Below are 27,070 nucleotides of genomic sequence, written 5' to 3'. Positions count from 1 at the left end.
TTTTTTTTTTTTTTGGTCAGTGGGAATGAATTGAGATATTGGAACAACCCCAAAATGTTTTTGCCTTGAAGATAGGACTCCTTGGAAAAGCAGCAGGATGCACTCTCAAGTTGTGTAGATTGCCCTGGTGGCACCTGACAGTTTTGTTCTCCCTGACTGTGACCCTGCATGGCACTGGCTGGTCAAATGTAGGAATGTGCTCTCAGTCTAGGACATGCCAGAACACCTGGAATGTGAATAAAGTCACTGTAGCCCAGATTCTTGAAGTAAGAAAGGAGCCTGATGTTGTCTACCCTTTTCCTTGAGTGGTCCTTCATTCTGAACCATCCTTAGACTCAGGGCTCAGGTGAAGCAGCGACAGCCAGTGACACCACACTCCAACCAAATGGGAGGCTCCAGATTGTCCTCAGGATTAATGAGTCAAGGGGTCTGGGGGATCGGGGGCAGGGGACACAGACTTGGCTTCTCTGATAATGCCTACGTATGACACTAATGCTGTTGGCTGAGAAACCATTGTTTGCAAACTATTATTCTTCACTGAACTTCTGGGACTTCAAATTAAATCAGAGTTCCTGGGATGACATTTAATTCCTAGAAAAAAATGTGACATTACTTTGAGAAGACACATACTAGAAGTCATGTGACTGTGAAGATGGCTTAATTGAGTATTAGCCCCACCCATTAGTTACTAACTTGTAAACCATGATCCTGAGCTGTAGAGAAGGGAGAGGTCACGGGTAGTTTCAAGCTTCTACCAACTCTATTCTTTTTCTCCCCACATATGCAAATATCTGCTCTCATATTTTGTTGTATTAACACTTTGCTTTGCAGTTCTAATTCAATGTGTTAATTGTTATTTTACATGAGTCATGATCCATCTCTAATAACAAAAGCCATTAAAATTTGCTTATTTTTAACAAAAGGATAATGCCTTTTAAAAATATTTCAATCTACTAGAACTGGAAAAAAAACCCTATTTTGATTAAAATGTCTTTGTGGTTACATATTTAGATAATTTTACAAGGCAAAGTATTGCCCATCGAGAAGAAATCAGCATTCTTGGTGCAACACTTAATGATTTGGCCAAAGAAAAGGAATGCCTACAAGCATGCTTGGATAAAAAATCTGAGAATATTGCATCTCTTGGAGAGAGTTTGGCAATGAAAGTATGTTTATGAGTCCTGTGATTTAAGACAAACGTTTGAATTTGAATCTGAATAAAATAATAGGTTTTTTAATTTTTTTCTAGAGAGCTGAAATTTAAAATTTAATTTAGAAGCATTTGAATTATTCATATATATTATGGTTTTTGGGCCACACCTGGCAGCACTCAGGGGTAATTACTCCTGAGTCTTCGATCAGAAATTTCTCCTGGAAGTCTCAGGGGACCATATGGGATGCTGGGAATCCACTGGGTTTGTCCTGGGTCAGCTGCGTGCAAGGCAAACGCCTTATTACTGTGCTATCTCTCCAACTCCTTAAGTTATTCTTATGGAATACTTATTAAAATACCTTTCCTTGGGATACAAGTATTTTTTCTATTAAAATTACTTATTTAATTATGTTCAAAACAGGAAAACATTTTTGCATTGTTCTAAATAAGCCTTTCAGAATAGAACATATGGAGCTGGTAACATAAATCTTGATAATCTTCAACCCACACTTTTGTGTTGTTTAAACAACACCTAAAAGGTGTTGCTAAACACTCGGGGAAATATTAATATCCCTTTATAGATCATAAGTTCATTCTGAGGGTAAGCCCTGAACTATTTTCCACAAAATTTTAAAGCAAAAACAGGAAGGATATCACTGTAATAAGGTCTTTTTTTGTTTTTGTTTTTGTTTTTGTTTTTGGGTCACACCTGGCAGTGCTCAGGGGTTACTCCTGAATCTATGCTCAGAAATTACTCCTGGCAGGCTCGGGGGAGCATATGGGATGCCGGGATTTGAACCACTGTCCTTCTGCGTGAAAGGCAAACGCCTTACCTCCATGCTATCTCTCCGGTCCCTGGAATAAGGTCTTAACCACTTCCTTTTCAGTTTTGTTTTTGGGCCCCACCAGTTATGCTCAGGGAATACTCCACATACAGTGCTCAGGGATTCTTTCTAGCTATGCTTGGCAGACCAGGTGGTGCTTAGACTCAAACCTGGGCATCTCACATGCAAAACATTTGTTTAGTCTTTTTGGGTTCTTTCCCGTTCTATGAGAAACAATTTACTTGTTCCTCCATCCATCTGTCTACCATCCATCCATCCATCCATCTTCCCATTCATTCGTTCATCCATCAACCATCCATCCACCATCCATTATCTATCTGTCCATCCAGCAAATACATGCAAAAGTATTGAGTGGGCCTAAATCCAAAAGCATATGCTATAATTGGAAGAAAGTCAAAGCACTTTTATTCTACATCCACATGTGATTGGATTTAGGCAAACTGTACCTGATTCAGGATAGGAGTTGGATTAGAGCAGAGAAAAATCTGGTAAACCTTCCAGATGATGGTGCTTATAATGCCCTGAAAGATGGCCAGGAATTACCCATAAAAGGAGTCAGAAAAAAAGGGGCCAGCGAGGTGGCGCTAGAGGTAAGGTATCTGCCTTGCAAGCACTAGCCACGGAAGGACCGCAGTTCGATCCCCCCGGCGTCCCACATGGTCCCCCCAAGCCAGGGGCAATTTTTGAGCGCTTAGCCAGGAGTAACCCCTGAGCATCAAATGGGTGTGGCCCAAACAAACAAACAAACAAACAAACAAAAAAGGAGTCAGAAAAAGGAAGTGCCGAGAGAATGGCTACACAACCAAGTAGACAAATTTCATAAGAATATTATATGAGCATTTTTTGAGGGGCCACACCCGGTGATGCTCAGGGGTTACACCTGGCTGTGCACTCAGAAATCACTCCTGGCTTGGGGGACAATAGGGACGCCAGGGTCAGTCACATGCAAGGCAAAGGGCCTACTGTTAACGCTATTGCTCCAGCCCCTATGTGAGCATTTCTGACAGTTTGGTATGGCTAGAGAATAGATTATGAAGAGATAAATATGGGATGGGTGATATATAGTATATGATAATATAAGATAGATAAACAAAAAAGATGATGAAAATACCTGTATGCTGAATTTAGATTCATTGACTGTTATGCTACCCAAAGTGAGTAATACCACTCTGGGAGTTGGGGGTGCTAGGGGAAATTGGGGTTGGCAGTAGCCTCAGGTAAATTAGGGTGTGATCTCTGCTTGCTATTTAAGGAGGTAGATTTCTAGGGAGGGGAGCACTAATGATTAAAAAAAAAAAAGTACTTTGTTTAAGATTGTGACTGTAAATACATTGATCCTCCAAAGGAAAATAAAAACATTTTTAAGTATTAGTATTCAAAAGAGGGATTGTTTTCTGCACTGACATTTCAAATCTGAATCAGCAAATATTCTTCAATTAAAAGTAATAGTTTTAGGGGCTGGAGCAGTGGCGCAAGCAATAAGGTGTCTGTCTTGCCCCCGCTAGCCTAGGACGGACCGCAATTCAATCCCTTGGTGTCCGCTATGGTCCCCCAAGCCAGGAGTGATTTCTGACCACATAGCCAGGAGTAACCCCTGAGCATCACTGGGTGTGGCCCAAAAAAGCAAACAAATAAAACAAAAACAAACAAAAAAAGGTAATTTTATAATTTAAGCTGGAGATTCTAGAAATAAGTTACTATGGAAAAGGCCACATTATGGGGCCGGAGAGATAGCATGGATGTAGGGTGTTTGCCTTGTATGCAGAAGGACAGTGGTTCAAATCCCAGCATCCTATATGGTCCCCCGAGCCTGCCAGGAGCAATTTCTGAGCGCTGCCAGGTGTGAACCAAAAAAAAAAAAAAAAGAAAAGGCCACATTTTCTTGGTTATCATAGTCTAAAAATTTCTATGACTTTGTCCCAATTAAACTTAGAACATTTAGTGGCAATTTAATAATAATTTTTTGTTGTTTGTTTTTTGTGCCATACCCTGTGACGCTTAGGGGTTACTCCTGGCCATGCGCTCAGAAATTGCTCCTGGCGTGGGGGGTCCATATGGGATGCTGGGGGTCGAACTCAGGTCCATCTGGTCAGCTGTGTACAAGGCAAATGCCCTACCGCTGTACTATTGCTCCAGCCCCGAGTTAATAAATTTTTATTAATAAAATTATAATATAATTTTATGGCATATGATTTAGTGCTATTCTAAGTAGATTTATGCAATTGTACATAAAATTACTAATGACCTGATACATTTCTTTTTTCTTTTTTTTTTTTGACCTGATACATTTCAACAACTTGTAACATTAATGCTTTATTAAGAAAAAATAAGCCGGGCACGGAGAGATAGCACAGCGGCATTTGCCTTGCAAGCAGCCGATCCAGGACCTAAGGTGGTTGGTTCGAATCCCGGTGTCCCATATGGTCCCCCGTGCCTGCCAGGAGCTATTTCTGAGCAGACAGCCAGGAGTAACCCCTGAGTGCTGCCGGGTGTGGCCCAAAACCAAAAAAGAAAAAAAAAGAAAAAATAAGCCAAGAGAATATGTAAGCCAACAAAATTAATAATTTTATTGCCCTGAATACATTACAATATTCTTAGAAAAATCTGTATTTTAATTTCTCTTGATAGAAGAAAGTTTTGTAGATTTATATATGCTATTACAAAGTTTAAATAAGTAATTACTTTCAGGGATCGGAGAAATAGCATAGAGATAAGGCATTTGCCTTTCATGCAGAAGGTCATTGTTTCGAATCCCAGCATCTCATATGGTTCCCCAAGCCTTCCAGGAGTGATTTCTGAGCATAGATCCAGGAGTAACCCCTGAGCGCTGCCAGGTGTGACCCCCCCCCCAAAAAAAAAGAAATTACTTTCAGAAGCATTGTGATTCAATTATTTCTACTGAATTTATAAATGTATTAAATCACATTTAAGCAGCATTTGAGGGGCTGGAGCGATAGTACAGCAGATAAAGTGCTTGTCTTGCATGCAGTTGACCCAAGATCCCCAGCACCCTATATGGTCCTTGGAGTATCACCAGGAATGACCCCTGAGTCACTAGTGACCTAGGTGTGGCATGCCCTCCTCCCAAAAGAAAGCACTTTGAAATATTTATTTATTTTGGGTCACACCCAGTGGTGCTCAAGGCTTGCTATTGGCTCTTCACTCAGGAACTACACCTGAAGGGCTTGGGGACCATAGTGGGTTCAGGAGATCAAACTCAGGTCAGCTTCGTGCAAGGCAAGCACCCTCCCCACTGTCCAGTTTCTCCAGCCTCAGAAAGATTCTATTTTAGAGCAGTATTTTCTGTTTTGAGTTTTCCTCCATTGGTTTCTGCTCCTTAAAAGAATTTTAAAGCTTTTGCTATGGGATACTTTTTTTTTCAGGCCACACCCATTTGATGCTCAGGGGTTACTCCTGGCTAAGTGCTCAGAAATCGCCCCTGGCTTGGGGGGACCATATGGGACACAGGGAGATCGAACCACGGTCCTTCCTTGGCTAGCGCTTGCAAGGCAGACACCTTACCTCTACTGCCACCTCGCCGGTCCCACTATGGGATATCTTAACCATACTCCAATATCTGTAATTGCCAGACATGGAACCTTTCCATTCTAAAAAGCAGAATAGGAAACCCGAGATAAAATACTCCTGACAAGAACACATGATAAAGGATGCTCACACATTTGAATTGCATGTGCCATATGTTTTGTGCATGTCCCACAGAAAGTGTCTGTAAAATGCAGGAAGAAAAACTCTTGGGCAATAGAGGTTTGTTTTATGTGCATGTGTGTGTTTTGTTTTTGCCTTATTGATTGGATACTAGAATTTGAAAATTCCAATGGCAAATCTAGTTAGTGAAAGAATAATTTTCTTTTCTTTTCTTTTTTTTTTATTTTTTATTTTTGGGCCACACCCGTTTGACGCTCAGGGGTTACTCATGGCTATGCGCTCAGACATCGCTCCTGGCTTGGGGGGACCATATGGGATGTCAGGGGATCAAACCGCGGTCCATCCTCTAGCACTTGCAAGGCAGACACCTTACCTCTAGCGCCACCTTCCCGGCCCTGAATAATTTCCTTTTTATTTTTTATAGTGCTGGAGATTGAATACAGGGTTTCATCCATGCAATGCATGTGCTCTATTTCCATTTGACATCCCTGATCACACGATGATTCTCCATCACCCCTAGACTAATTGGTTTAGGGTTAATGATAGTTTTGAGAGGAAGAGATGAGGAGGTATTATGATGATAAGGTTTTTGCCTCTTTCAGCCTTAACTGACTTCACTAACTGTAATCTCTCATCACTCTTTAAAATGGGAGATTACCAATAGTTTTTGAAATTTTAAATATATTTTAGGCCTAATGCCTAGAGTATTTATTAATTCATGTTTTAAATGTATAGTTTGTTTTTTAAACATAGATTCATTGGAGCTGCTTTTTGAAAATGGTGTTATCTAATATAAATAACACACTAAATAAGAATTATTTTTTAAAAAATTAAATTTAGTTTTGTGGGTCTCATATCTGTGTTGGCTCCATAAAAGTCATGTTCCTTGCCTTCTGTTCTAGTTGTCCAGAGCTTACAAGATTTGCTCTGTGGGTTTTATAATATGAAGTAAATTAGTTCTACTCCCAGAATAGAATACTATAATGCCAAATCTTTGATTACCTCCCAAATTAGGATGATTATAGGGTTCTTTTGTTGTTGAATGACTACAAAATATCTTAGTAAAGTACTTGATGTATTAGTACATGGAAATATAGATTTTAGTGAGCATAATCTATTGTCTTTGTCTAATGTATTCACATTAATATGCATTGGACTTGAGTCTTATGTTTATTTTTCAGTTAAGTAAATAGTTTTTATTGAAAGAAACTTAGTAAAGTGGGAGGGGAGAGAAATATGTGGTCAGGGGAAAAGAGAAGCTTCTTTAGAAGGAAAAACATGGTTTTAAAATGTAGAACATAGTATGTAATTTTGGAAATCAAAAAGGAAAGAGAATTTTTCTTATACATAGTTTTAGTAGCAATAATAATTTTAGGTGCTTTTATTTAATATTCATATTACTTTTCAAGGAAAAGACCATTTCAGGCATGAAGAATATCATTGCTGAGATGGAACAGGCTTCAAGGTAAGTCATTCAACAAGTATTTGAATATTTATAGAAGGCAAAGTACTTTTTTATATGAACAAACATAGTAGGACACAATGGACTTGATATAATTAAAGTAGATAACATCATCTCTAAGGTTGAAAAGTAGCCCAAATATTGTCTAGAGAAGGTAAAGAGTGTTTGCCAAATAAAGAAAAAATATTCAAGGTATAAAGGAAAAAATTGCAGATAAACAGAGATTATGTTCAAAGACTTCTGAATGACAAATAGATGTGTGTATAGGACTTAAAATGTAAGAGGGCGATGAGGGAGAAATTGCAGAGCAGGTTGCAGAGGCTGCGTTATAGACAAATAAGTCTTGACTTTATTTTTTAGTCATTAGAAGCATTAGAAAATTTGAGACTTTTGTATTCATAAGATTAATTGACTAGAGAGGTGGTGGGATAGATTCAAGTTTGGAAGCTGGGAGACATAAAGAGTGAGGTGTGAGGCCAGAGAAGTAATAGGATAGTGGGGGAGAGTTCTTGCCATGCACGTGGCTGACCTGGGTTTGATCCCCAAAACAGTATATGGTCCACCTCCTCCCAGGCAGTTCCAGGAATAATTCCAGGAATAATTTCAGATTGTAAAGACTGGAGTAACCCCTGAGCATTGCTGAGTGTAACTCAAAAACTATTTTAAAAAAAAAAGGCAAGATGCTATGAGGTCAAGACACTAGGAAAATGACATGCATCCATCTGGGGATGAATAAGCACATGATAAAAGTGTATGGGGGAAAATGACTTCTCATGTCTGAGATTTTTCTAATATCTCCCATAAGCAGCTAAACATGTGTCTTCAGTATAAGGAAGAGGCAAGTGCTGAAGAAATTATTTAGAAGTTATCTGGTTATAGGTGACAAAAGTCAGGAGTCTGTTTCTGAATATTTTCCAAACATTAATGTTTCTGAGTTTAGAAGGAAAAGGGAGCAGCAGAAGAGATTAAGCCAGAAAAACAGCTAAAGATAGGATGAGGGTTTGAAGTTTTGAAATATTTAGCAAATCATTTCCCATTTGCATCCTTGTTCATAGAGAAAGGTTGGCAACACAGAGTCACTCAATGCACTGAATTTACAGTCTTTATTTCTACAAGCTGAAATGTGGGTAAAACACATCCAGCCATTTTAATGTTCATCCTCTGTCTTGTGAGAATTTGTGATGGTAAAGGTTCTTCTAATCCACTTCTATTCATGAACTAGGCAGTCTACGGAAGCTCTAATTATGTGTGAGCAAGACATTTCCAGAATGCGTCGGCAACTGGAAGAAACCAATGATGAGCTGGCCCAGATCGCCAGGGAGAGAGATATCTTGGCTCATGAAAATGATAATCTCCAAGAGCAGTTTTCTAAGGCGAAGCAAGAAAACCAGGTATATAGATTCCTGGATTCCTTTTTCTTTGCAACTAATGGGCTTCTCTTGAGGGGCCATTCAGTTTCACTTTGTGGAAAAGTTCAGACTTGGGAACCAGCTATGTTTTGTTTTTATTACATAATATGCCACTGTTTCATGTGAAGTGTTAAATATAGTGAAAACAGAACCAAGCATATTTGGTTTTGGAAGCATACCCAATGGCACTCAGGAATTACTTCTGGCTCTGGGTTCAGAAATAATCCTGGCAGGCTTTGGGGATCATCTGGGTTGCTGGGGATCGAACCTGGGTCAGTTGCAAGCAAGGCAAACAGATGCCATTTCCTCTGTGCTATTGCTTCATCCCAGAAGATACATTATTGATAACAATATTTATTTGAGTAACTATTTTCTACTTACGCATGAGTATACAAACTTCTTTTAGCATTGGCTATGATTTTTTAGGGGGAAATAATTGTTATAAATTATAATTATTATTATAATTATTTTAGCAGTGGCTGTGATTTTATGGGAAAATAATTCAATTGTTATAAATAATAATTATTATGTTTTATATATAATAATTATATATTGTAACTTATAAGATTTATAATTACCTACTCTATAAATTGATATATTTCAGCTTTATTCATAATTACTATATTTTTATTTTAATTTAAACATTAAAGCATCTGGTTCAGAAGCCCTTCTTCCTCAGAATTTTTTTTATGATGTTTTGACATACAGAAATTTTTATTTTGTATTCATATTTTATTATCTTTTATAGGTACTGGCAAAAAAATTGAATGATACTCACAATGAACTTAATGACATAAAACAGAAGGTCCAAGATACTAATATGGAAGTTAACAAGCTGAAGAATATATTAAAGTCTGAAGTATGTATATATTTTTGTCTTTGCTCATGATAGGTACCTTAGATTTTCATTAAAGTTGTCTGTCAGTTATAGAGACATCTGGACCATCTTGCTTTAATACATAGATAGCATTAGTTTGCTTTTATCTTGATGGGCTAATTGCTTATGTAGAATATCCCAATATCCAGAAAGGTATCTCAGGAATATTCCTCTTTTATTTGCTATTTAATAATTCTAGATAAGCAGAATCCTGACTGGATAATGTTCAAGGACCCACATCAACTTGGGCTCACTTATATTTGAAGATGATATTTTTCTCCATTTTCCTTTGACCAAGAGATGCCACCTGATTATATAGCACATCAGGATTGGTTATTGTGGGGCATCTGTTTCTCAGATGCTTTAATGCTGTTTTCCATCTTAGGAATATTGGACATCAAGTGCATCCAAATATATGTGGAGAGGTAAATGATAGTCTTGGAGTAAATATCTTAACCAACTGTGTCAGACAGGCCTAGTGAGTAAAATATTATTTAATAAAGTAGTGCAGTTTGATTGATTGATATGTGTGAGTCATCTACATACCACTCAAACAATTAAGAACACAGCTCACAGATTATTTATCATATCATAATTTTAACATTCACAAATATTCTGGAATTGTTGAGCTAAATTATGAGAAGAGTCAAAAAATCTGAAGGAGGGCCCGGAGAGATAGCACAGCGGCGTTTGCCTTGCAAGCAGCCGATCCAGGACCAAAGGTGGTTGGTTCGAATCCCGGTGTCCCATATGGTCCCCCGTGCCTGCCAGGAGCTATTTCTGAGCAGACCGCCAGGATAACCCCTGAGCAACGCCGGGTGTGGCCCCCCAAAAAAAAAACCAAAAAAAAAATCTGAAGGAGGGAGAGACTATCCATAAGTCATATCAGGAGAGTATCCATAAATCAGTCATGGAGTACAATGGATTTCTCCTGGTCTTAGCTGGATTTTATTGTGATGAGTCCATGGACAGCACAGGGAAATTGGGGGTCCAGTGAATGGGGAGTCTGATAATGGCATGAGCCTATTTACATGTTGAGTTTTTGTTTCAGATAAACAACACTTCAGAGTGGTTAGTTAGCCTTTGTGGATTTTCATGTATTCAAAGATAATGCTGATTTGGAGGACCAAATCATGACCAAGATGAAGCAATTGTGAAGTTTGAGGTAGTCCTCAGGAATAGGGAGCACCTCAGGAATATGGACTATATAATAACAAGCAGGGATGAGAGTTAGTCTGAGAGGAGGACAAAAATGCAGAAATATGAGTGGCTATAAGAACCACATTGAATATTTTTTGGGAAGTAGGATTTTTTCCTAGCATGAGCCATAAGGCACGCTCGCTGCCCTTTAGTACACAGGACAGAGGTAAGATACTGCCTAAGGATTTACTAATAGCATTCATGTGTGCTTCATTAGTGTTATTGATCTCAGCCTGTACAGAAACATGTCTGTTGGTGAGGGTGTTCCAATAATTTATGAGCTCTTTGGTATGGCCAGAATAAAAAATTCTGCCTATTTTTTGATGAAACTGACGCTATTGGAGTAGCTCATTTTGATGATGGTGCTGGAGGTTAGAATGAAGTTTAGAGACCCATGTTGCAACTAATCAAACAGCAAATGGCTTTGTCTTCAAGGTGGTATTTAAAGACAAGTTTTCTTTGGTTTCAGTACTGATAAATGGAGGAAGATTAGCTGGATGACTGAATTTTGCTGGAGTGTCAGGGATCAACAGGGGTCAGTCATGTACAAGGCAAGCACCTCTGTACTGTCTCGCTGGTCCCAGATTCACATTTTTTAGATTTCTACTTATTCAACAAATGTTAAAAGATACATGAGACTTGAATTGTTGTCATGACTGTGTCCAAATAGAATTGGTGCTAAAATTAGAAGCAGCTGCACAGAACCTGGTCTGATTGCCTTCAGAGCATGGTGAAAAACTGCTACGAAGGTTTTCTTGGAAGTTGTAAATAAAGTCATTAAGTCCTGTGAAAAATTCAGTGTTATTCTGTGCTAAATGACATGAAATTATGCCCAAAGATTTCATGAAAACACTGATTTTAATTGAAATATAATCTTATATAGGCTTTTTAGTAAGCATTTCACACAAAAAATAGTTTCAGAATTTAAGAGATAAAAGGAATGAAAATTGGAAAAGTAGTAAAGAAGTCACTGTTTATAAATGACATAATACAGTACATAGAAGACCCTTAAAATGCCACAAAAATTTATGATAGTGAGGTCAGTAAAATGCAGAATGAGATTAATAAACAAATATGTGGGGGATTTTTCTATGCATACAATAAAGGGATACAATAGTGGTAAGAGAAATTAAGGAACATAAGTACAATGTGAAAATAAAATGCTGGTTCAAAGAGATAATATAGGAGTTAAGGAATGTGATTGATCTTGGTTGGATCCTGGGAACTACACGATCCCTCGAGCACCACTGGGTACAGCCTGAGAGGCCCTCAATACCTTTAGATGTGGCCTTAGGGACCCCATGTATACTGGTGTGGCCTGAGTAATAAGCTCCAGGACAGCAGGCCCTGAGTGATACTGCAACCTGGGTCTCAGCTGGCTGATAATTGGACTACTTTAGGCGTAGTCCTGGGGAGATGGCCCCACCCGCCAAATACAACATCAATGCCTTGGAATGATCTAATAAAGCAAAACAAAGGCCTTCACACTGAAAACTGGAGTAAGAATCGATTCCATGTTAAGTGACATGAGGAATAAACAGTCTTAAATGGCCTTCTTAGAGAAATCTACAGATCAAGCAAACTCTATTAAAATATCAATGGCATTTTAAAAATTTTTTTGCTTTTGGGCCACATTAGGTGATACTCAGGACTTACTCCTGTGCTCTGTGATCAGTGATCACTCCTGGTAGACTAGAGGGACCATATATGGTTTTGGGGGTCAAACTGGGGTTGGCAGAATGCAAAGAAAAAAAACCCCATCCAATGTACTATCTCTCCAGCCTCAACCACTAATATTTTTTTTCAACCACTAATATTTAAAAAAAAAATAGAAAAAACTGAAAATGTGTCAGGAACCACAAAAGACCTAACATAATTCTCTGAGAAAGAGAGAATAGGAAATCATCATGTTCCCTGATTTCAGGAAATACTACAGAGCAACCAGAGTTAAACTAGTCTGATATCAGAACAAAACAATCAGAGAACCTACAAATAGAGTTGCAAATAGAAGAACATCTAACCCATGACAAAAGGGGTCAATAATAGATAGAGAGAATAGGCACTTCAACAAGTGGTGATGCTAAACTCAGATTACTATACTCAAATGAAACAGGATCACTGTTCAACCATGCCACTCAAGAGTTCGATTAGAATGAATCAAGGATATGAAAAAATAAAATACATAGAAGAAAACAAATGATGCACTCTAACACTTCAGCCTCAGAGATATAGTATAGATGTAATTCTGTTGTCAAGGGAATAATACAAGAATCAACAAATTGACTACATCAATTTGCTTTTTCACGCAGAATGCTTTCACTCATCTATGGGCTTTAAGAAAAAGGAAAGACATTTTTAACAGTATCTCAGAGACAAGAGAGATGAGGGCTGGTAGGTGCAGCTCAGGACATGAATCTCATCACATAGAGTGATGAGTGCAGTTGGAGAGATGACTACACTGAAAACTATCATAACAATGTGAATGAATGAGGGAAGTAGAAAGCCTGTCTCGAGTACAGGTGTAGGGGGGTGGGGAGGAGGGAGATCTGGAAAATTGGTGGTGGGAATGTTGCACTGGTGAAGGGGGGGGTGTTCTTTACATGACTGTAATCATACAACTATAATCATGTTTGTAATCACGGTGTTTAAATAAAGATAAAAAAATTTGCTTTTTCTATAACAAAAACAAACATAAAAGCAGAAAACAATACAAATGGCAACTTGGGGTTGGAGAAACTGTATAGCAGAGAGTCCACTTACTTACATATGGCCAACCCCGGTCTGATCTCCAAAACCATGTCTACATCCTCCAGAACCTTGCCAAGAGTGTCATCTAAGTACAGAGCAAGGAGTAAGCTCTGAGCTCTGGTGAGTATGGCTCAAAGCAAGCAAGCAAACAAAAAAGACCCAAAACTAAGAACCAAAATCTTAGCAGTTGAGGAAGCTATTTTCACATATTACATCTGAATATTTGAATGAATAGAATTTACAGTGGAGAGATAGTACATAATTCATAAAGAGGCTGCAGTTTGATCCCTAGAATTTTATAGTCCCCTTAGTAACAGTAGGTGGACCCCCCTGAGTACCTCAACAGGTAGATAGCTAGCTCTTTTTTTTTTTTTTTTTTTTTTTTTTTTTTTTTTTTTTTTTTGGTTTTTGGGCCACACCCGGTAACGCTCAGGGGTTACTCCTGGCTATGCGCTCAGAAGTCGCTCCTGGCTTGGGGGACCATATGGGACGCCGGGGGATCGAACCGCGGTCCGTCTCCTAGGCTAGCGCAGATAAGGCAGGCACCTTACCTCCAGCGCCACCGCCCGGCCCCAGATAGCTAGCTCTTGAGCACTCCTGAGTGTTTCTCACCAGATTCTCAGAATTAATTATCAAGGAAATATAAATAAAAATCACAATAAACTGTCACTTTACGCTGGTGAGAACAGGCTCATGTCAAAACTATTGGAAACTACAAGTATTTATGAAGGTTTGAAGAAAAAGGAACTTTGAAACACTGTTGGTAGGACTATAAATTGGTGTTTCTATGATAAATGGCACAGAAATACCTAGAAGTGGAAATCACGTGTTGAAAATGCCTTTCCAAGTCATGTACTTGAACATAACTTGAAAGGGTATTTCTACTATGTAGATAACATATGCAAACATAACAATATGCAAACATAGAATCAACAGAAATTGGTGCCAGAGAGATAGAACAGCGGTAGGGCATTTGCCATGCACATGGCCGACTCAGGACAGACCTGGGTTCAACCCCTAGCATCCTATGTGGTCCCCCGAGCCTGCCAGGAGATTTCCTTTTTTTTTTTTTTTTTTTTGGTTTTTGGTTTTTGGGCCACACCCGGCAGTGCTCAGGGGTTACTCCTGGCTATCTGCTCAGAAATAGCTCCTGGCAGGCACGGGGGACCATATGGGACACCGGGATTCGAACCAACCACCTTAGGTCCTGGATCGGCTGCTTGCAAGGCAAACACCGCTGAGCTATCTCTCTGGCCCCTAGATGTCTGAGGGCAGAGCCATGAGTAACTCCTATATATACATATGATAGTATTTAATGGAATACTATTCTTTCAATAAAAATGTGATGTTAAATTATTGAATTTGGGGGCACAGACTTAATGAGTCCAGTGATTATGCTCAATAAAATAGGGTCATGAAGGACAGTTTCACTCATGTGGACTAACTTGACAAATTAGCAAAAGGCAACAAAACTCATAGACTTGGTAGAAACAGTGATTTTTTGGAGAAGTGGTGGTGTTAAGGTATAGTGGGAAGAATGAGTAAAGTTGTCTTTGTCAGTGGTAACATGACACTGGGGGTCTTTGATGGGAGAAATGGTGAATTGAATACACATGTATTTGATGAGGCAACCCCCCCAAAATCCTGTGATCAAAAATAGAATAAGGATAATTATAATTCAGGGAAAAATGTTATCAGGATAAAAGGGATGCAGATATGCAAAAAGCCAGATCTTTCTAGAAGTTCAGAAACCAGACCCATGGGTAGTTAATTCTAGGTTTTATATAAAAAAGAAACAAATAATAGAACTTTTATCTAGCTCCTAAAGAGAAGAATAATTTGCTTTCCTGGGAAAGTGAGTGTGGTTCTTTCTGGTCTTCCTTTCATTCAGTTACAATATAATGAATTTTTAAAGAGACTCCAATTACCAGTATATTCTTCAAAGTGTCTCTACAAGTAGTATTCCTCACGACAAGCAAAGTCCCAGCAGTCTGCAAATACTGTTTAAGTTGCATCATATGCAGAACCTTTTGCTTCTTTAATACCTTATGATATAGGAATCTGAAAACCGTCAAATGATAGACCAGCTCCGAAAAGCCAATGATGATGCTGAAAATTGGGAAAATAAGGCCCGACAAGCAGAGGCAGATAATAACACTCTCAAATTGGAACTCATCACTGCAGAAGCAGAGGCAAACAGGCTCAAAGAAAAAGTCGATGCCCTTAACAGAGAGTTAGAGCAGGTTGGTAATGGTTTCAGTTTAATATACATACTCCTTGTCTATTTAAAAAGTTTGTTTGACTTTCCATACATTAAATATGCAACTTAGATTATATAAATGCCATGGCTGACGTCTACTCTAGTTTTTCTTTAATATGGAGCCTATTCTGCAACTTCATCGATCTGTTGCATTTTTTACTTATTTGTTTTCCTAATTTTAAACACGGTGGTTGACAAAGTTGTTTACAATACAATTGTTTTGGTTATTCAGTGTTCCAACCCCAACCCATCACCAGTGAAACCTTCCTACCCTTCACCAGAGTCTTCAGTTTCTCCTCCCATTTTCCCAAGCCTTCCCTCTTAGTAGGCACAAAATAGTTCATTTTATATTGTTTGTTACAACAAAGTGCTAGACGAAATGATCAAAAATAGTTCAGTAAAAGAAAATTTGTGAGGGCTGGCGAGGTGGCGCTAGAGGTAAGGTGTTTGCCTTGCAAGCGCTAGCCAAGGAAGGACCACGATTCGATCCCCCGGCATCCCATATGGTCCCCCCAAGCCAGGGGCAATTTCTGAGCGCGTAGCCAGGAGTAACCCCAAGCATCAAACGGGTGTAGCTGAAAAACCAAAAAAAAAAAAAAAAAAAGAAAATTTGTGAAACTTGTTATATATCACAGTGATGTTATTAACTCATTGAGAATATTGATCTGTTTGTTGCTAGTTGAACCTTCTGTGTCACTGTTTCCACTCATGAACTTAGTGGTTTTCTTTGCTACTTTCTCATCTAATTTGCTTGCTCCTACTGGGCTGTCAGGAAGGTGGGATTTGTGCGAAATTTTCCTCAACTCTATTCTATGCACTTATTTATTGATATATGTATGTATGTGTTTGTTTTGGAGTTTGGCACCTCACACTGTGGTACTCAGGGGCGATTACTGCTCTGGGCTCAGGAGTGATCCTGGTGATGCTCTGGGGACCATATGTGCTGCTTAGGGATTTAAACAGAGGTCAGCAGGATGCAAGGTAAGTTCAGTACCTCCTGTTCCTTTTCTCTGACCCCAATTGTACTTAAAGAAAAAAAAAGCACGATAGGTACAGTTCCTTTTTACTTCCCCTTCTTTATATAATATATGGTATATAAATTATATATTTAAGTGCATAATTCCTTTGCATGTATTTGTACTTTTTCTATATCTATGACCCACACAGAGAGGATGGTGCTTTGCGTGACTTTGTTTTGGTTTAAATTATAGATACTGTTGCAACAGGACATTTTTGTTTAACATTTTAATTTTGAAATGATCTATTTTAGTAGATAAAATTACATCTAAATAGATACATCTAAATTTATTGTGTTGTAATCATTTTATTTTAAAACTTAATTTCCACGTGGAAGAAAATTGAATTGCTTTTTATTGTTGTTGTTTTCTTTTGGGGGGCCATACCCAAAGATGCTCAGGGATGGGGATTCCTCTTTTTCAGCCCTTTATCCTTGAAGTACTGTCTTGGGGGGGTCATTTTTGTTTTACTTTGTTTTTTCGGCCATACTCAGCTGTGCACAGAGCTTATTCGTGGCTCTGCTCAAGGATTACTCTAGCTGGTGCTCCTGGGATACTCTGCAGTGCTGGTGGTCTAATGAGGATCAGCCACATATGCACAGCAAGAGTCTTAACCCCTTAATTAACTTTTTGGCCCAGGTAATGCTTCTGAGCTGCACTTGCACCTATGTCCCTTTCCTTAGTAGCCAATTCCATGACCTTTTTGTGTACCATCTTGAAGATGGGAAAGTGCTAAAAACATTTCTCACTGTGTATTTATATATTCATCTCTATGATTACCCAACTAAGACATAACTTCCACAGTTTGGAAATGGATGGATATCAGCTCAAAAAGTATGAAACAGAGAGATGGGGGCGTGGGTGGATGAATAGGTAGATGGGTGAGTTATTTGAATCATGAGTGAGAACTAGGTAAAATAAATGTGGAAGGGCTAGGAAAAGGATGAAGTGCACTGTGATCAGAGCAGGAGCCATTTATTTTGTATGTTACACTTGGAAAAGCAGAACCTTTTCTTTGTCATTTCTGAAATATCACACTATGGCATATCTATATGTGACAGTACGCTTAGTACATAGACAGTTTCTGTGGCAAAAAGGGCATAGAATTGTCTTGAAAAGGTGAACGTATATAACTGTAAACTGATTGTATGGTTTTTAAAACATGCTCTTATTTTCCCATAATATGGATGTATTCTTAGTTTTTATGTGTTGAATGTTTCCTTGCAGCACTTAAATGCCGAAAGGTCCTACAAGTCTCAGATTGCTACCCTGCACAAGTCTCTTGTGAAGATGGAGGATGAGCTACAGAAGGTTCAGTTTGAAAAGGTCTCTGCCCTGGCAGATCTCTCGTCCACTAGGGAACTCTGTATTAAACTGGATTCCAGCAAAGAACTTCTTAGTCGACAGCTGCTTGCTAAAGATCAAGAAATAGAAATGGTAGGAAACACATTTTACATGATTTTTTAAAGTAAATTGGATATTTTATCAAGACATTGTCATAATGAGCACTTATATGGTATCTAGTGTTATTAATCACGGAGGCATAGAAATAGGGTATCCATCATATGTTTCCAGGAAACACTGTGGACAAAGATAGAGTTATTTTATATCTGAAAAAAAAATAAACCATGGGGCCGGAGAGATAGCATGGAGGTAAGGCGTTTGCCTTTCATGCAGGAGGTCATCGGTTCGAATCCCGGCGTCCCATATGGTCTCCCGTGCCTGCCAGGAGCAATTTCTGAGCCTGGAGCTAGGAATAACCCCTGAGCACTGCCGGGTGTGACCTAAAAACCAAAAAAAAAAAAAAACCAAAAAAAAATAAACCATTAAAATATGTTGTTTGTAATCATTGCAGCAGGATTTCCTGGCTTCCAGTCATATTCTGCATTTTTTTCTTTTTCTTTTTTCTTTTTTTTAATTTTTTTTATTTTTAATTATGTGAACAATGATGCAAAGAAAGAGGACAAGGTAAAGTTACAGTGGAAGGACAATCACCCAAAAACAGAGTTCTCAGAAGAAATCCCCCTGCTGACACCTTAATTTTAAACTTACAATCAAAGAAAGAAAAAACAGAACCAATGTACAATTACTTTGTCCCTCAAGACCCCAGACTGTAGTACATTATAAATTTTCTTAGCGGTACACAGAGAAATCTAAAGCCATAAAATTTATGTAACTCCTTAAACTTGAAGGTATAGTAGTTTTTTTACATTTTCATGCACATGCATATTAGTTTAAGTCAACCTCAAAAGTTTAAGTGAGTTTTTTTTAAGGTTTAGAGTCAAAGGAGCACAGTAAAAATGGTGTTAGAGTGGCATTTATCATTTGCATAGGCCCACCAAAGTATGGGGGACCTGGAAAGGAAAAGCCTTGGCTTAAATACAAGGAGACCCTACCCCTGAAGTTTCCTGACATAAGACCAATTCTAGGCTCCAGGCAAACTAGTTTGTCCAATCCAGGTCATTATCTGTAGTGCCAGTACAGTTTTATTTTTCACATAGTCTCTGTTGCTGGTATCATGTTTCTGTATTGAAGATCCTGAAATCTGTATATCCTACATTGAAGTCAGGATGGTGCGGAGCATCGTCTAATTTCAACTCACAATTAAAGGGCAATACAGAAAGCCCTGTCCAGTACGCAGGTCGTTATTGTTGTTTCAATCTTCTCAGTGCTAAGGAAAGACTCTTTTGAGTAGATCGATGTCAGAGGGTCTTCCCTGGTGGAGAATTGCTTCCAGGTGATGTCATAGACAACTTTGGATGTTTCATAGATGGCTTCCCTGGTTCAGGGGCGAATGGAGAATGCCCATACTTCTGAGGTCTGTGCCAGGTTATCATGTCAATGTTCAGGGTGTAAGTTCCCATTGCACTATAAGATTTGTGTGTTCCTATCTCTATGAGATAAGAACTTATTTGAATGTATAGTATTTTCCATTTTAATGTGCCTATGCAAACAAGGAATAATGCCACATGGCATTATCAGCACATAAGGGGGCCGCAAGAACAAGTCCAACAATCCCCATGACTTGGTTCAAACATTAAGCATTAAACTGAGGGACTCTTTCACCAAAATTCCTTATTGAACAGTTCACAAAGAGAAAAAAAGATAAAAAGTGGGGAAAATAAACAATCTAACTTAAGACAGTGGACACAATTGTCACTGTTTAAGGGGATATTCAATAATAGTTATAGAGGTTGAGGGAATATATCTACAATATTCAAAGGAGATATGCATGTCCCTTTTATGTCATTGGAAATAGTCGGGAGGAGGGTGCTGAATCCTGGACAGCACTTTGGTCTGTGATTTAGCTCTCTGGAGTCTGCAAAATGACTTCCCGCAGTTAAATATAGGGAAATGCATTTGAGTGGGAACTAATTAGAAACCTAGTATGGTAGCAAACACAGTTACAAAATGAAAGAAGAGGCCAAGAAGCCACTGAGAGTAAACAAGTAGGAAAAGAGTTCTGGTCTCTTCCGAGCCTGAGAGTCCATCCTCTCATTTTTATTTTGAATATATATGGTATATATATAAACAATATATAAAATTATAAAATTACTATATGTATATACTATAAAGTTACTATAGTTTTATCAAAATGTTTTTATGACATAAAGCTATTGTCTTTCAACTTCAGATCTTATAAAGTTAATTTTTTTTGTTTTGGTTTTTGGGCCACATCTGGTGACGTTCAGGGGTTACTACTGGCTATGTGCTCAGAAATCGCTCTTGGCTAGGGGGACCTGTGGGATGCTGGGGGTCGAACCAGGTCCATCATGGATCTGCCGTGTGCAAGGCAAATGCCCTCCTGCTGCGCTATTGTGCCGGCCCCTTATTAAGTTAATTTATGAGCACTGTCTTCTAAACAGTTCAAGGGTGATGTAAGCTTTTCTTTTACACATGTTATTAGCATTTACTTTTGCTCTGAAGAATTATAAAATGCAGCAGCCAGCAAAGAAAAACAATGTTGGGGTTTACCCAGCCAAGTTATAGTTTTCATGACATTATTTTATGCTGAGTTTATTTACTAATAAGGTCCTTTTGAGTGGTAACCCATTTTCTATTTTTATTTTTTTGGGCCACACCTGGCAGTGCTCGGCACTTACCAATGGTTCTGCACTCAGAAATTATTCCTGGTGGTGCTCAGGGAACCATATGGATTGTGAGGGCTCAAATCAAGCTCAGCTACATTTGATTTTATCTGCTGTGCCCTTCCAATTGTGGGGTGCAAAACATGGAGCTATCTAGGACCACATAGGTGAAAATGAGTGGGGACATTTCTCCTCTGAGTATCTCTGAGAATTTCTATCACATATGAGTGTTGAGTTTTTGTGGAATGTTTTTTCTTCACTTGTTCATGTGATTTTAATCCATTAGTAAAAATATATATAAAGAAATATCAAAGCTGGAAGTGAATTTTCTGTTATGATCTGGAAGTTGGACACAGTGATACTGTTTATGTATGTATGTATGTATGTGTGTATATGTATTTGGTACAGAAACCCTCTAATCAAGAAATTTAAAGTGGATGTTAATTTAGAGTACAGAGTTGAAACCATTATGAGTCTTTTTGCTCATCATCAGTTTGGATGAGCGGGAAGGAGTCTAAATACCAACCTCCTCTTGTTCAGCTGGAGAGTGAGCTAGATTCTGCTCGTTCTGAAATAGAACTTCTCAGGAGCCAGATGACCAATGAGAGAATCTCCATGCAGAATCTAGAAGCTCTGCTGGTGGCCAACAGGGACAAAGAATATCAGTCCCAGATAGCACTTCAAGAGAAAGAGTCTGAAATTCAGCTTCTGAAAGAACATCTCTGTTTGGCAGAAAATAAAATGTGAGTTGGCTGTCAGTATAATAACACTAAGGCATATTTTCTAAAGTTATGTTTCTTTTTAGGTGAAAAGGAATTTATTGAAGGTAGAATTAGGAAATTCGGTGGCAGCAATTCGTTATTAATGAAACTCAGGACCCTAAATACTATAATTTGATAAAATTTAATACTTGTAGTATATATTTGACCTAAATGTATATACATTTTTATTTTATTTTTATTTTTTTGCAGTTTTTGGGTATAATAGAATATATGGTGCCTTGGACACTGGACACCTAGAATCATTGTATTATTAGAATACTAAATATGAATTCTTCACCAAGCATTAATTAAAAAATTTTAAGTGCCTACTACCATATTTTTATTTTAGCTTTTGCACCATAGCCAGCAGTGCTCAGGGAGTAGAGGTACCTGGAATTGAGCACATGTGAGGCAAAATCCTTTACCTCTGCAGTGTCTCTCCCACCCCTCTGTCTGTCTTTCCTACCCAGTTTGCCTGTCTATCAATCTGTCTATTTTGCCTATCAATCTATCTGTCTATTTTGGAGGTTACACCAACTGTGCTTAGAATTTACTTCTGACTTTGAGCTCCAGGATCACTCTTGGCAGCATTGGTGGACCATATAGGGTCCTCGGGGACCAACATGGATCAGATCCTTGTTGGCCTTGTAGAAGGCAATTGCCTTCCATGCTGTGTTGTTGCTTCAGTCGTTTTTTATTTTATTTTTTGAAAGAATCCCTAGCACCAACTACCTGTAGATTCAGGCCTGGTCAGAACTCTTTCAACAGGTTCTGCAGGATCCTCACAAAGGATGTCCAGGCTCTTTCCTGAGGGTTATATTCTGTTTATGACAGCCTCTAACTACTGTGGCTTAGGACTGAGAAGTGACACTTTGAGTTCTTGGTCCTTTAACCTCTCTCGCTGAGCTTTTGAGGTTCTCCTTTGGGGGGGATGCATACCCGTTGATGCTCAGGGATTACTCCTGACTCTGTGCTCAGAAATTGCTCCTGGATTGGGGGACCATATGGGATGCCAGGAATCAAACCTGCATCCATCCTAGGTGAGTTGTGTGTAAGGCAAATGCCCTACCCCTGTGCTACCATTCTGGTCCGAAGGTTCTCCTCCTTTAGTCCAGAGAATGTCTGCTTCACTGAAGACTTTCATGCTTTTTTTGTTTGTCTTGTTTTTTTTTTTGTTTGTTTGTTTTTTGGCCAAACTGGTGGCACTCAGGGGTTACTCCTGGCTCTGTGATCAGAAATCACTCCTGGCAGGCACAGGGGACCATATGGGATGCCGGGATTCAAACCACCGTTGGTCAGCTGCTTGCAAGGCAAATTCTCTACCACTGTGCTATCTCTCCGGCCCCAGAATTTTATAATTTTATGTATTTAAAAGCATGTAAAAAAGTGTTAGGGAATTCTAGTGTTGAATATTTGATATCATATGCTGCATACAATGTGCCTTAATGAAATTATTGGTATAAATATTAATAGGTTGTGTTCTTATTAATAGATAATAAAGATACATAATAAATATTACCCCATTGAAACATAGGAGCCACAGGAGAAGTATTAATAGAATGAGAATTGGGACAAAGTAGGATTTCCAAGGAAATTACAACTCATATTTTTCTTTTTCTTGAGATAGCATTTTATTTAGATCTTTAAAAGAAGAGTGCAGTTTGCTAGAGCAGAACCTTGATGGGATGAAAAAGATGGTAGAAAAGAAAAACATATACAAAAAATGATAAGCAAGGTACTTGCCACAATTTTATCAACAGAGTCATGAATTCTTGAAATAATACATATATACATATACTTTTATTTATGAAGGTAGGGATATTCATTTTTTTAATTTTGATCATAGTGGCTTACATATCTTTCACATTAGTATTTTAGGTACATATTAACATTGAATCAGGGGAATACCCACCACCAAATTTGTCCTCCCTCCTTCCCCGTTCCCTTTCTGCAACCCATATCCCCCACCATCACCGCCCAAGCTGCTAGGGTAGGAGGTCCCCTCTTTGTCTAGCTTACTATCAGTGATCATACATCTGTTTGGTCCTGGTGCCCTCCCTTGTACAAATCATATTTATTGTCTAAAATTAGCATACTGATTTATTTATGCATATGTTCACAAAGCATATTGCAGTTTGATGTAATTCCAGCTGAGAAATGATTGTCAACATGATCTTGTGTATTTTTGGAGGCCTGCCCTAGTCTGATCAATTGTCATTCATCCTTCTTCTTCACTCACTCACCCTTCTTTTCCACAGGGCCATCCAGAGTAGAGATGTTGCCCAGTTTCGAAATGTTGTAACACAACTAGAAGCTGATTTGGACATTACCAAAAGACAGCTAGGGACTGAGCGCTTCGAAAGGCAAGTTTATCTCTATGCAATGCTGAGACTTAAGGTTTTGCTAGATAACAAGAAATTTGCCCAGAATTGGTTTGATTGGAAGACTTGAATGAAACAATTATTTTATAGTTGTATTAATGGTGTTGTTTTGCTGTAGGGAAAGGGCAGTGCAAGAACTTCGTCGCCAGAATTATTCAAGTAATGCGTATCATTTGAGTTCTTCCCTGAAACAGAACACCAAGTGCCACTCGCCAGAGCGTACCCACCACCGATCTCCTGACCGAGGCCTAGACCGATCATTAGAAGAGTGAGTGGCTTAAGGATTCATTCTTTTGGGTCCACTTAGCAACTATGCAGTGAATATTTGAGGAAGCAAGAACAGGAAATAAGATTGTCGCTGATAGTGCTATTTAAACACTGACATAAAAAGAATGTGTTTTGCTCATACATTTTATAGAAATATTGTTTAGCTAATACTTATATAAATTATATTTTAAAACAATTTTATTTATACTATATGAATTTTCCATATATTTTTATTAACAACATATTGGTTATTATAGTATCATAAAGTAAATTTATCACTTTTATTAAAAAAAACTTGTTGGGTTTTTTGGCCACATCTGGAGATGTTTACTTCTGGCTCTGCATTCAGGAATCACTCCTGATGGTTCTCAGATTCATATGGGATGTTAGGGATTGAACTCAAGTAGGTTGCGTGAAAGGCAGTCATCCTGTCCTCTGTATTATCACTTTGTCCCATATAAAATTTTTTTTAATTGGAAATTTTTTTTAGTTTCCAACTCATAAAAGTTATAACCATAAATATAAAGAACACTTTATACTTTTCCCCATATTCATTGTTGCTAAAATTATACTCCACATACTTTTTGTGCTTATGAAACATTTGCTGTACATCATGACAAATTTCTTCCTCACCTTTCCTATCCCATATCTGCATATTTTTCTTCTACAGTGAAACCCATGGCACAATAGCAACACACTTACCTAAAACATCTGCATACAAACACATTTCTTTAGTTTCAAGATGAATCTAAGATAGTTTCAGGATTTCTCCACCTGCATCACTACAAAAACAGAGCATCAGTGCCAAGGAACTCCTTCTTTTGTTGTACTACCATTGAGAGTCTACCACTGTTCTCTTTTTCTCCCTGGGAAGCACGCATTTATTTCTTCCATCTCTGGTGCTCTCTTTATTGCTCCATCTAATTTGTTATACGTATCAATAATCTTTTTTTGTTATTACTGGATATTATTTCCTGGTGGGATGTGTCAGTTTAAGGAAAACTATATTGCATCTCCTTTTTTTGTGTGTAGGGGCATATCTGGTGGCACACAGGGATTGCTCCTGGCTCTGTGCTCAGGAATCATCCTAGTGGACTCTAGGGACCATATGAGATGCTGGGGATTGAACCCAGGACAGCTGTGTTCAAGGCAAACACCCTGTCCATTGTGCTTGCTTCTTTTTTCCTTCACAGAAGCTTGGGAGAAATGTTAAATGTAGCCAAAGTAATGCTAAAATACATCATTTAAACATGTATAAATCATTTGGTTGAAATTATTAATATACATATTGTTTTCTTTCATAGGAATCTTTGCTATAGAGATTTCTGACATACAAAAGGATTCTTCACATCCCTGGGAAAGGTCAAAGTTAAAAACTGATTTTTTTCCTATATAATTGTCTTTGTCTTTGAATGCCTAGCAATGTTGAATATACTTAGTAACTTCATGCCTCTGAATTTCTGTTCTCATGTGCCATATTGCAGTGATCTGCAATGTCTTATTGGACCCAAAATGCACGTGGGCCTTTTCTATCCACACAGTAATAGTGAGTGTAAAATCTGCTTGCTTACTATTAAATATTATTTTGTCAACTATCCAAATTAAATAAAGACACTTAAAAAAGAAGGAAAAGTATTTTTACAAAATGGATTTCCTTTCTTTATACCTAAAATAAATGGTTGGTCAGAAATTTTCTTTGTGATTCCTACTTTCATGGCTGTGGAGAAGTTGTGCCTGCATTGGCATAGTTTTCCTGGCACAGCACTTGCTGGGACCCAATATTCCATTTTGGAACCAACCTGACATAATTTCCAGGCCATAATCTGACTTCAGAGCAGCAGATAGTGAGGCTAGGTCAGCATAAAATCCGTATTATTGTACCTCTAATTAACTTACATTTTCTGCAATTGTGTTTACCCTACTATTTTTAGAAAGGTAGGTGAGACTACATGTGCTTAGAATAAGAGCTTTTTTAAAGTCTGTATTTTAAATAAGTTTTCTTTAAAATATTAAAGTACTGCAATCAACATAATTGCCATTTTATTTATTTTTTGCCTGTAATAGCTGTATATAATGTAGAATAACAAGTTCAGTCAGGTTCCATTATTTCATCTAAGATCTCTGAAATCTCTTACCTTTTCTGTCCACAGATGGATTTAATGTTGATATTACATCTCGAACACTACTGTATTTTACTGACGCTTGTATTCTTGCCTTTTAATAAAAAAAATCAGCCCTCTCATTAATAGTATTATATTATGTATATAAGTTCTCATTTTATATATTCCTTGTGCAGTATGACTACAGTCATATAAGAAAGTACCCAACTCTTGTCTCATCATTAGCATGCTGAGATTTCACTATCAATCTATACTACATATTTTTTTTTAGTTTGACTTTTAATAATCTTTAGGATTACTCATCTAATTTAAAATAGTCATTACCCACTGGTTTTAAAAGTTAAATAATTTAAAATAAGATGGCCTTATTTTTTGTTTTGTTTTTTGGGCCTCTCAGTCAGTGTTCAGGGGTTACTCTTGACTGTGCTCAGACATCACTCCTGGCAGTGCTCGGGGATTGGACTTGAGTCTGCTATCTGTGAGGCAAAGGCCCTCCCTCCCTTCTGAGCTATGGTCTTATTTTATTATTATTTTTGTTTGTTTTTTGAGTCACACCCGGCAGTGCTCAGGGATTACTCCTGAATAATAAATCGCTCCTGGCAGGCTCGGGGGACCATATGGAATGCCGGGATTCAAACCACCATCCTTCTGCATGCAAGGCAAACACCCTACCTCCATGCTGTCTCTCCGGCCCCAGTCTTATTTTATTTTTAATTAAAAAAATTTTTTTTTTTGTTTTTGGACCACACACAGCAATGCTCAGGGGTTACTTCTGGCTCTACCATCAGAAATGCTCCTGGAAGGCTCTGGGGGACTA

General features: G+C 38.2%; 1 protein-coding gene across 1 annotated transcript in view; it reads left to right on the top strand.

The window, feature by feature from the left end:
* TSGA10 (testis specific 10) overlaps window positions 1-26,370 on the top strand; it is a 43,934-nt gene extending 17,564 nt beyond the window's left edge. Inside the window, exons 7-17 of the mRNA XM_049785144.1 lie at window positions 1,012-1,166; window positions 7,074-7,129; window positions 8,349-8,517; window positions 9,284-9,394; window positions 15,418-15,603; window positions 17,864-18,073; window positions 21,265-21,467; window positions 23,744-23,848; window positions 23,985-24,134; window positions 25,438-25,495; window positions 26,284-26,370. Coding sequence (XP_049641101.1) covers window positions 1,012-1,166; window positions 7,074-7,129; window positions 8,349-8,517; window positions 9,284-9,394; window positions 15,418-15,603; window positions 17,864-18,073; window positions 21,265-21,467; window positions 23,744-23,848; window positions 23,985-24,134; window positions 25,438-25,462 — 1,370 coding nt within the window. The 3' untranslated portion in view covers window positions 25,463-25,495; window positions 26,284-26,370. The remainder of the gene's footprint in view (window positions 1-1,011; window positions 1,167-7,073; window positions 7,130-8,348; window positions 8,518-9,283; window positions 9,395-15,417; window positions 15,604-17,863; window positions 18,074-21,264; window positions 21,468-23,743; window positions 23,849-23,984; window positions 24,135-25,437; window positions 25,496-26,283) is intronic.
* The last annotated feature ends 700 nt before the right edge of the window (window positions 26,371-27,070 follow it).

This window comes from Suncus etruscus, chromosome 12, assembly GCF_024139225.1.
Source record: "Suncus etruscus isolate mSunEtr1 chromosome 12, mSunEtr1.pri.cur, whole genome shotgun sequence".
In the NCBI taxonomy this organism is placed as follows: Eukaryota; Metazoa; Chordata; class Mammalia; order Eulipotyphla; family Soricidae; genus Suncus; species Suncus etruscus.
Note: the sequence above shows the minus strand (reverse complement) of the source record. Positions and strands in the feature narration are given on the sequence as shown.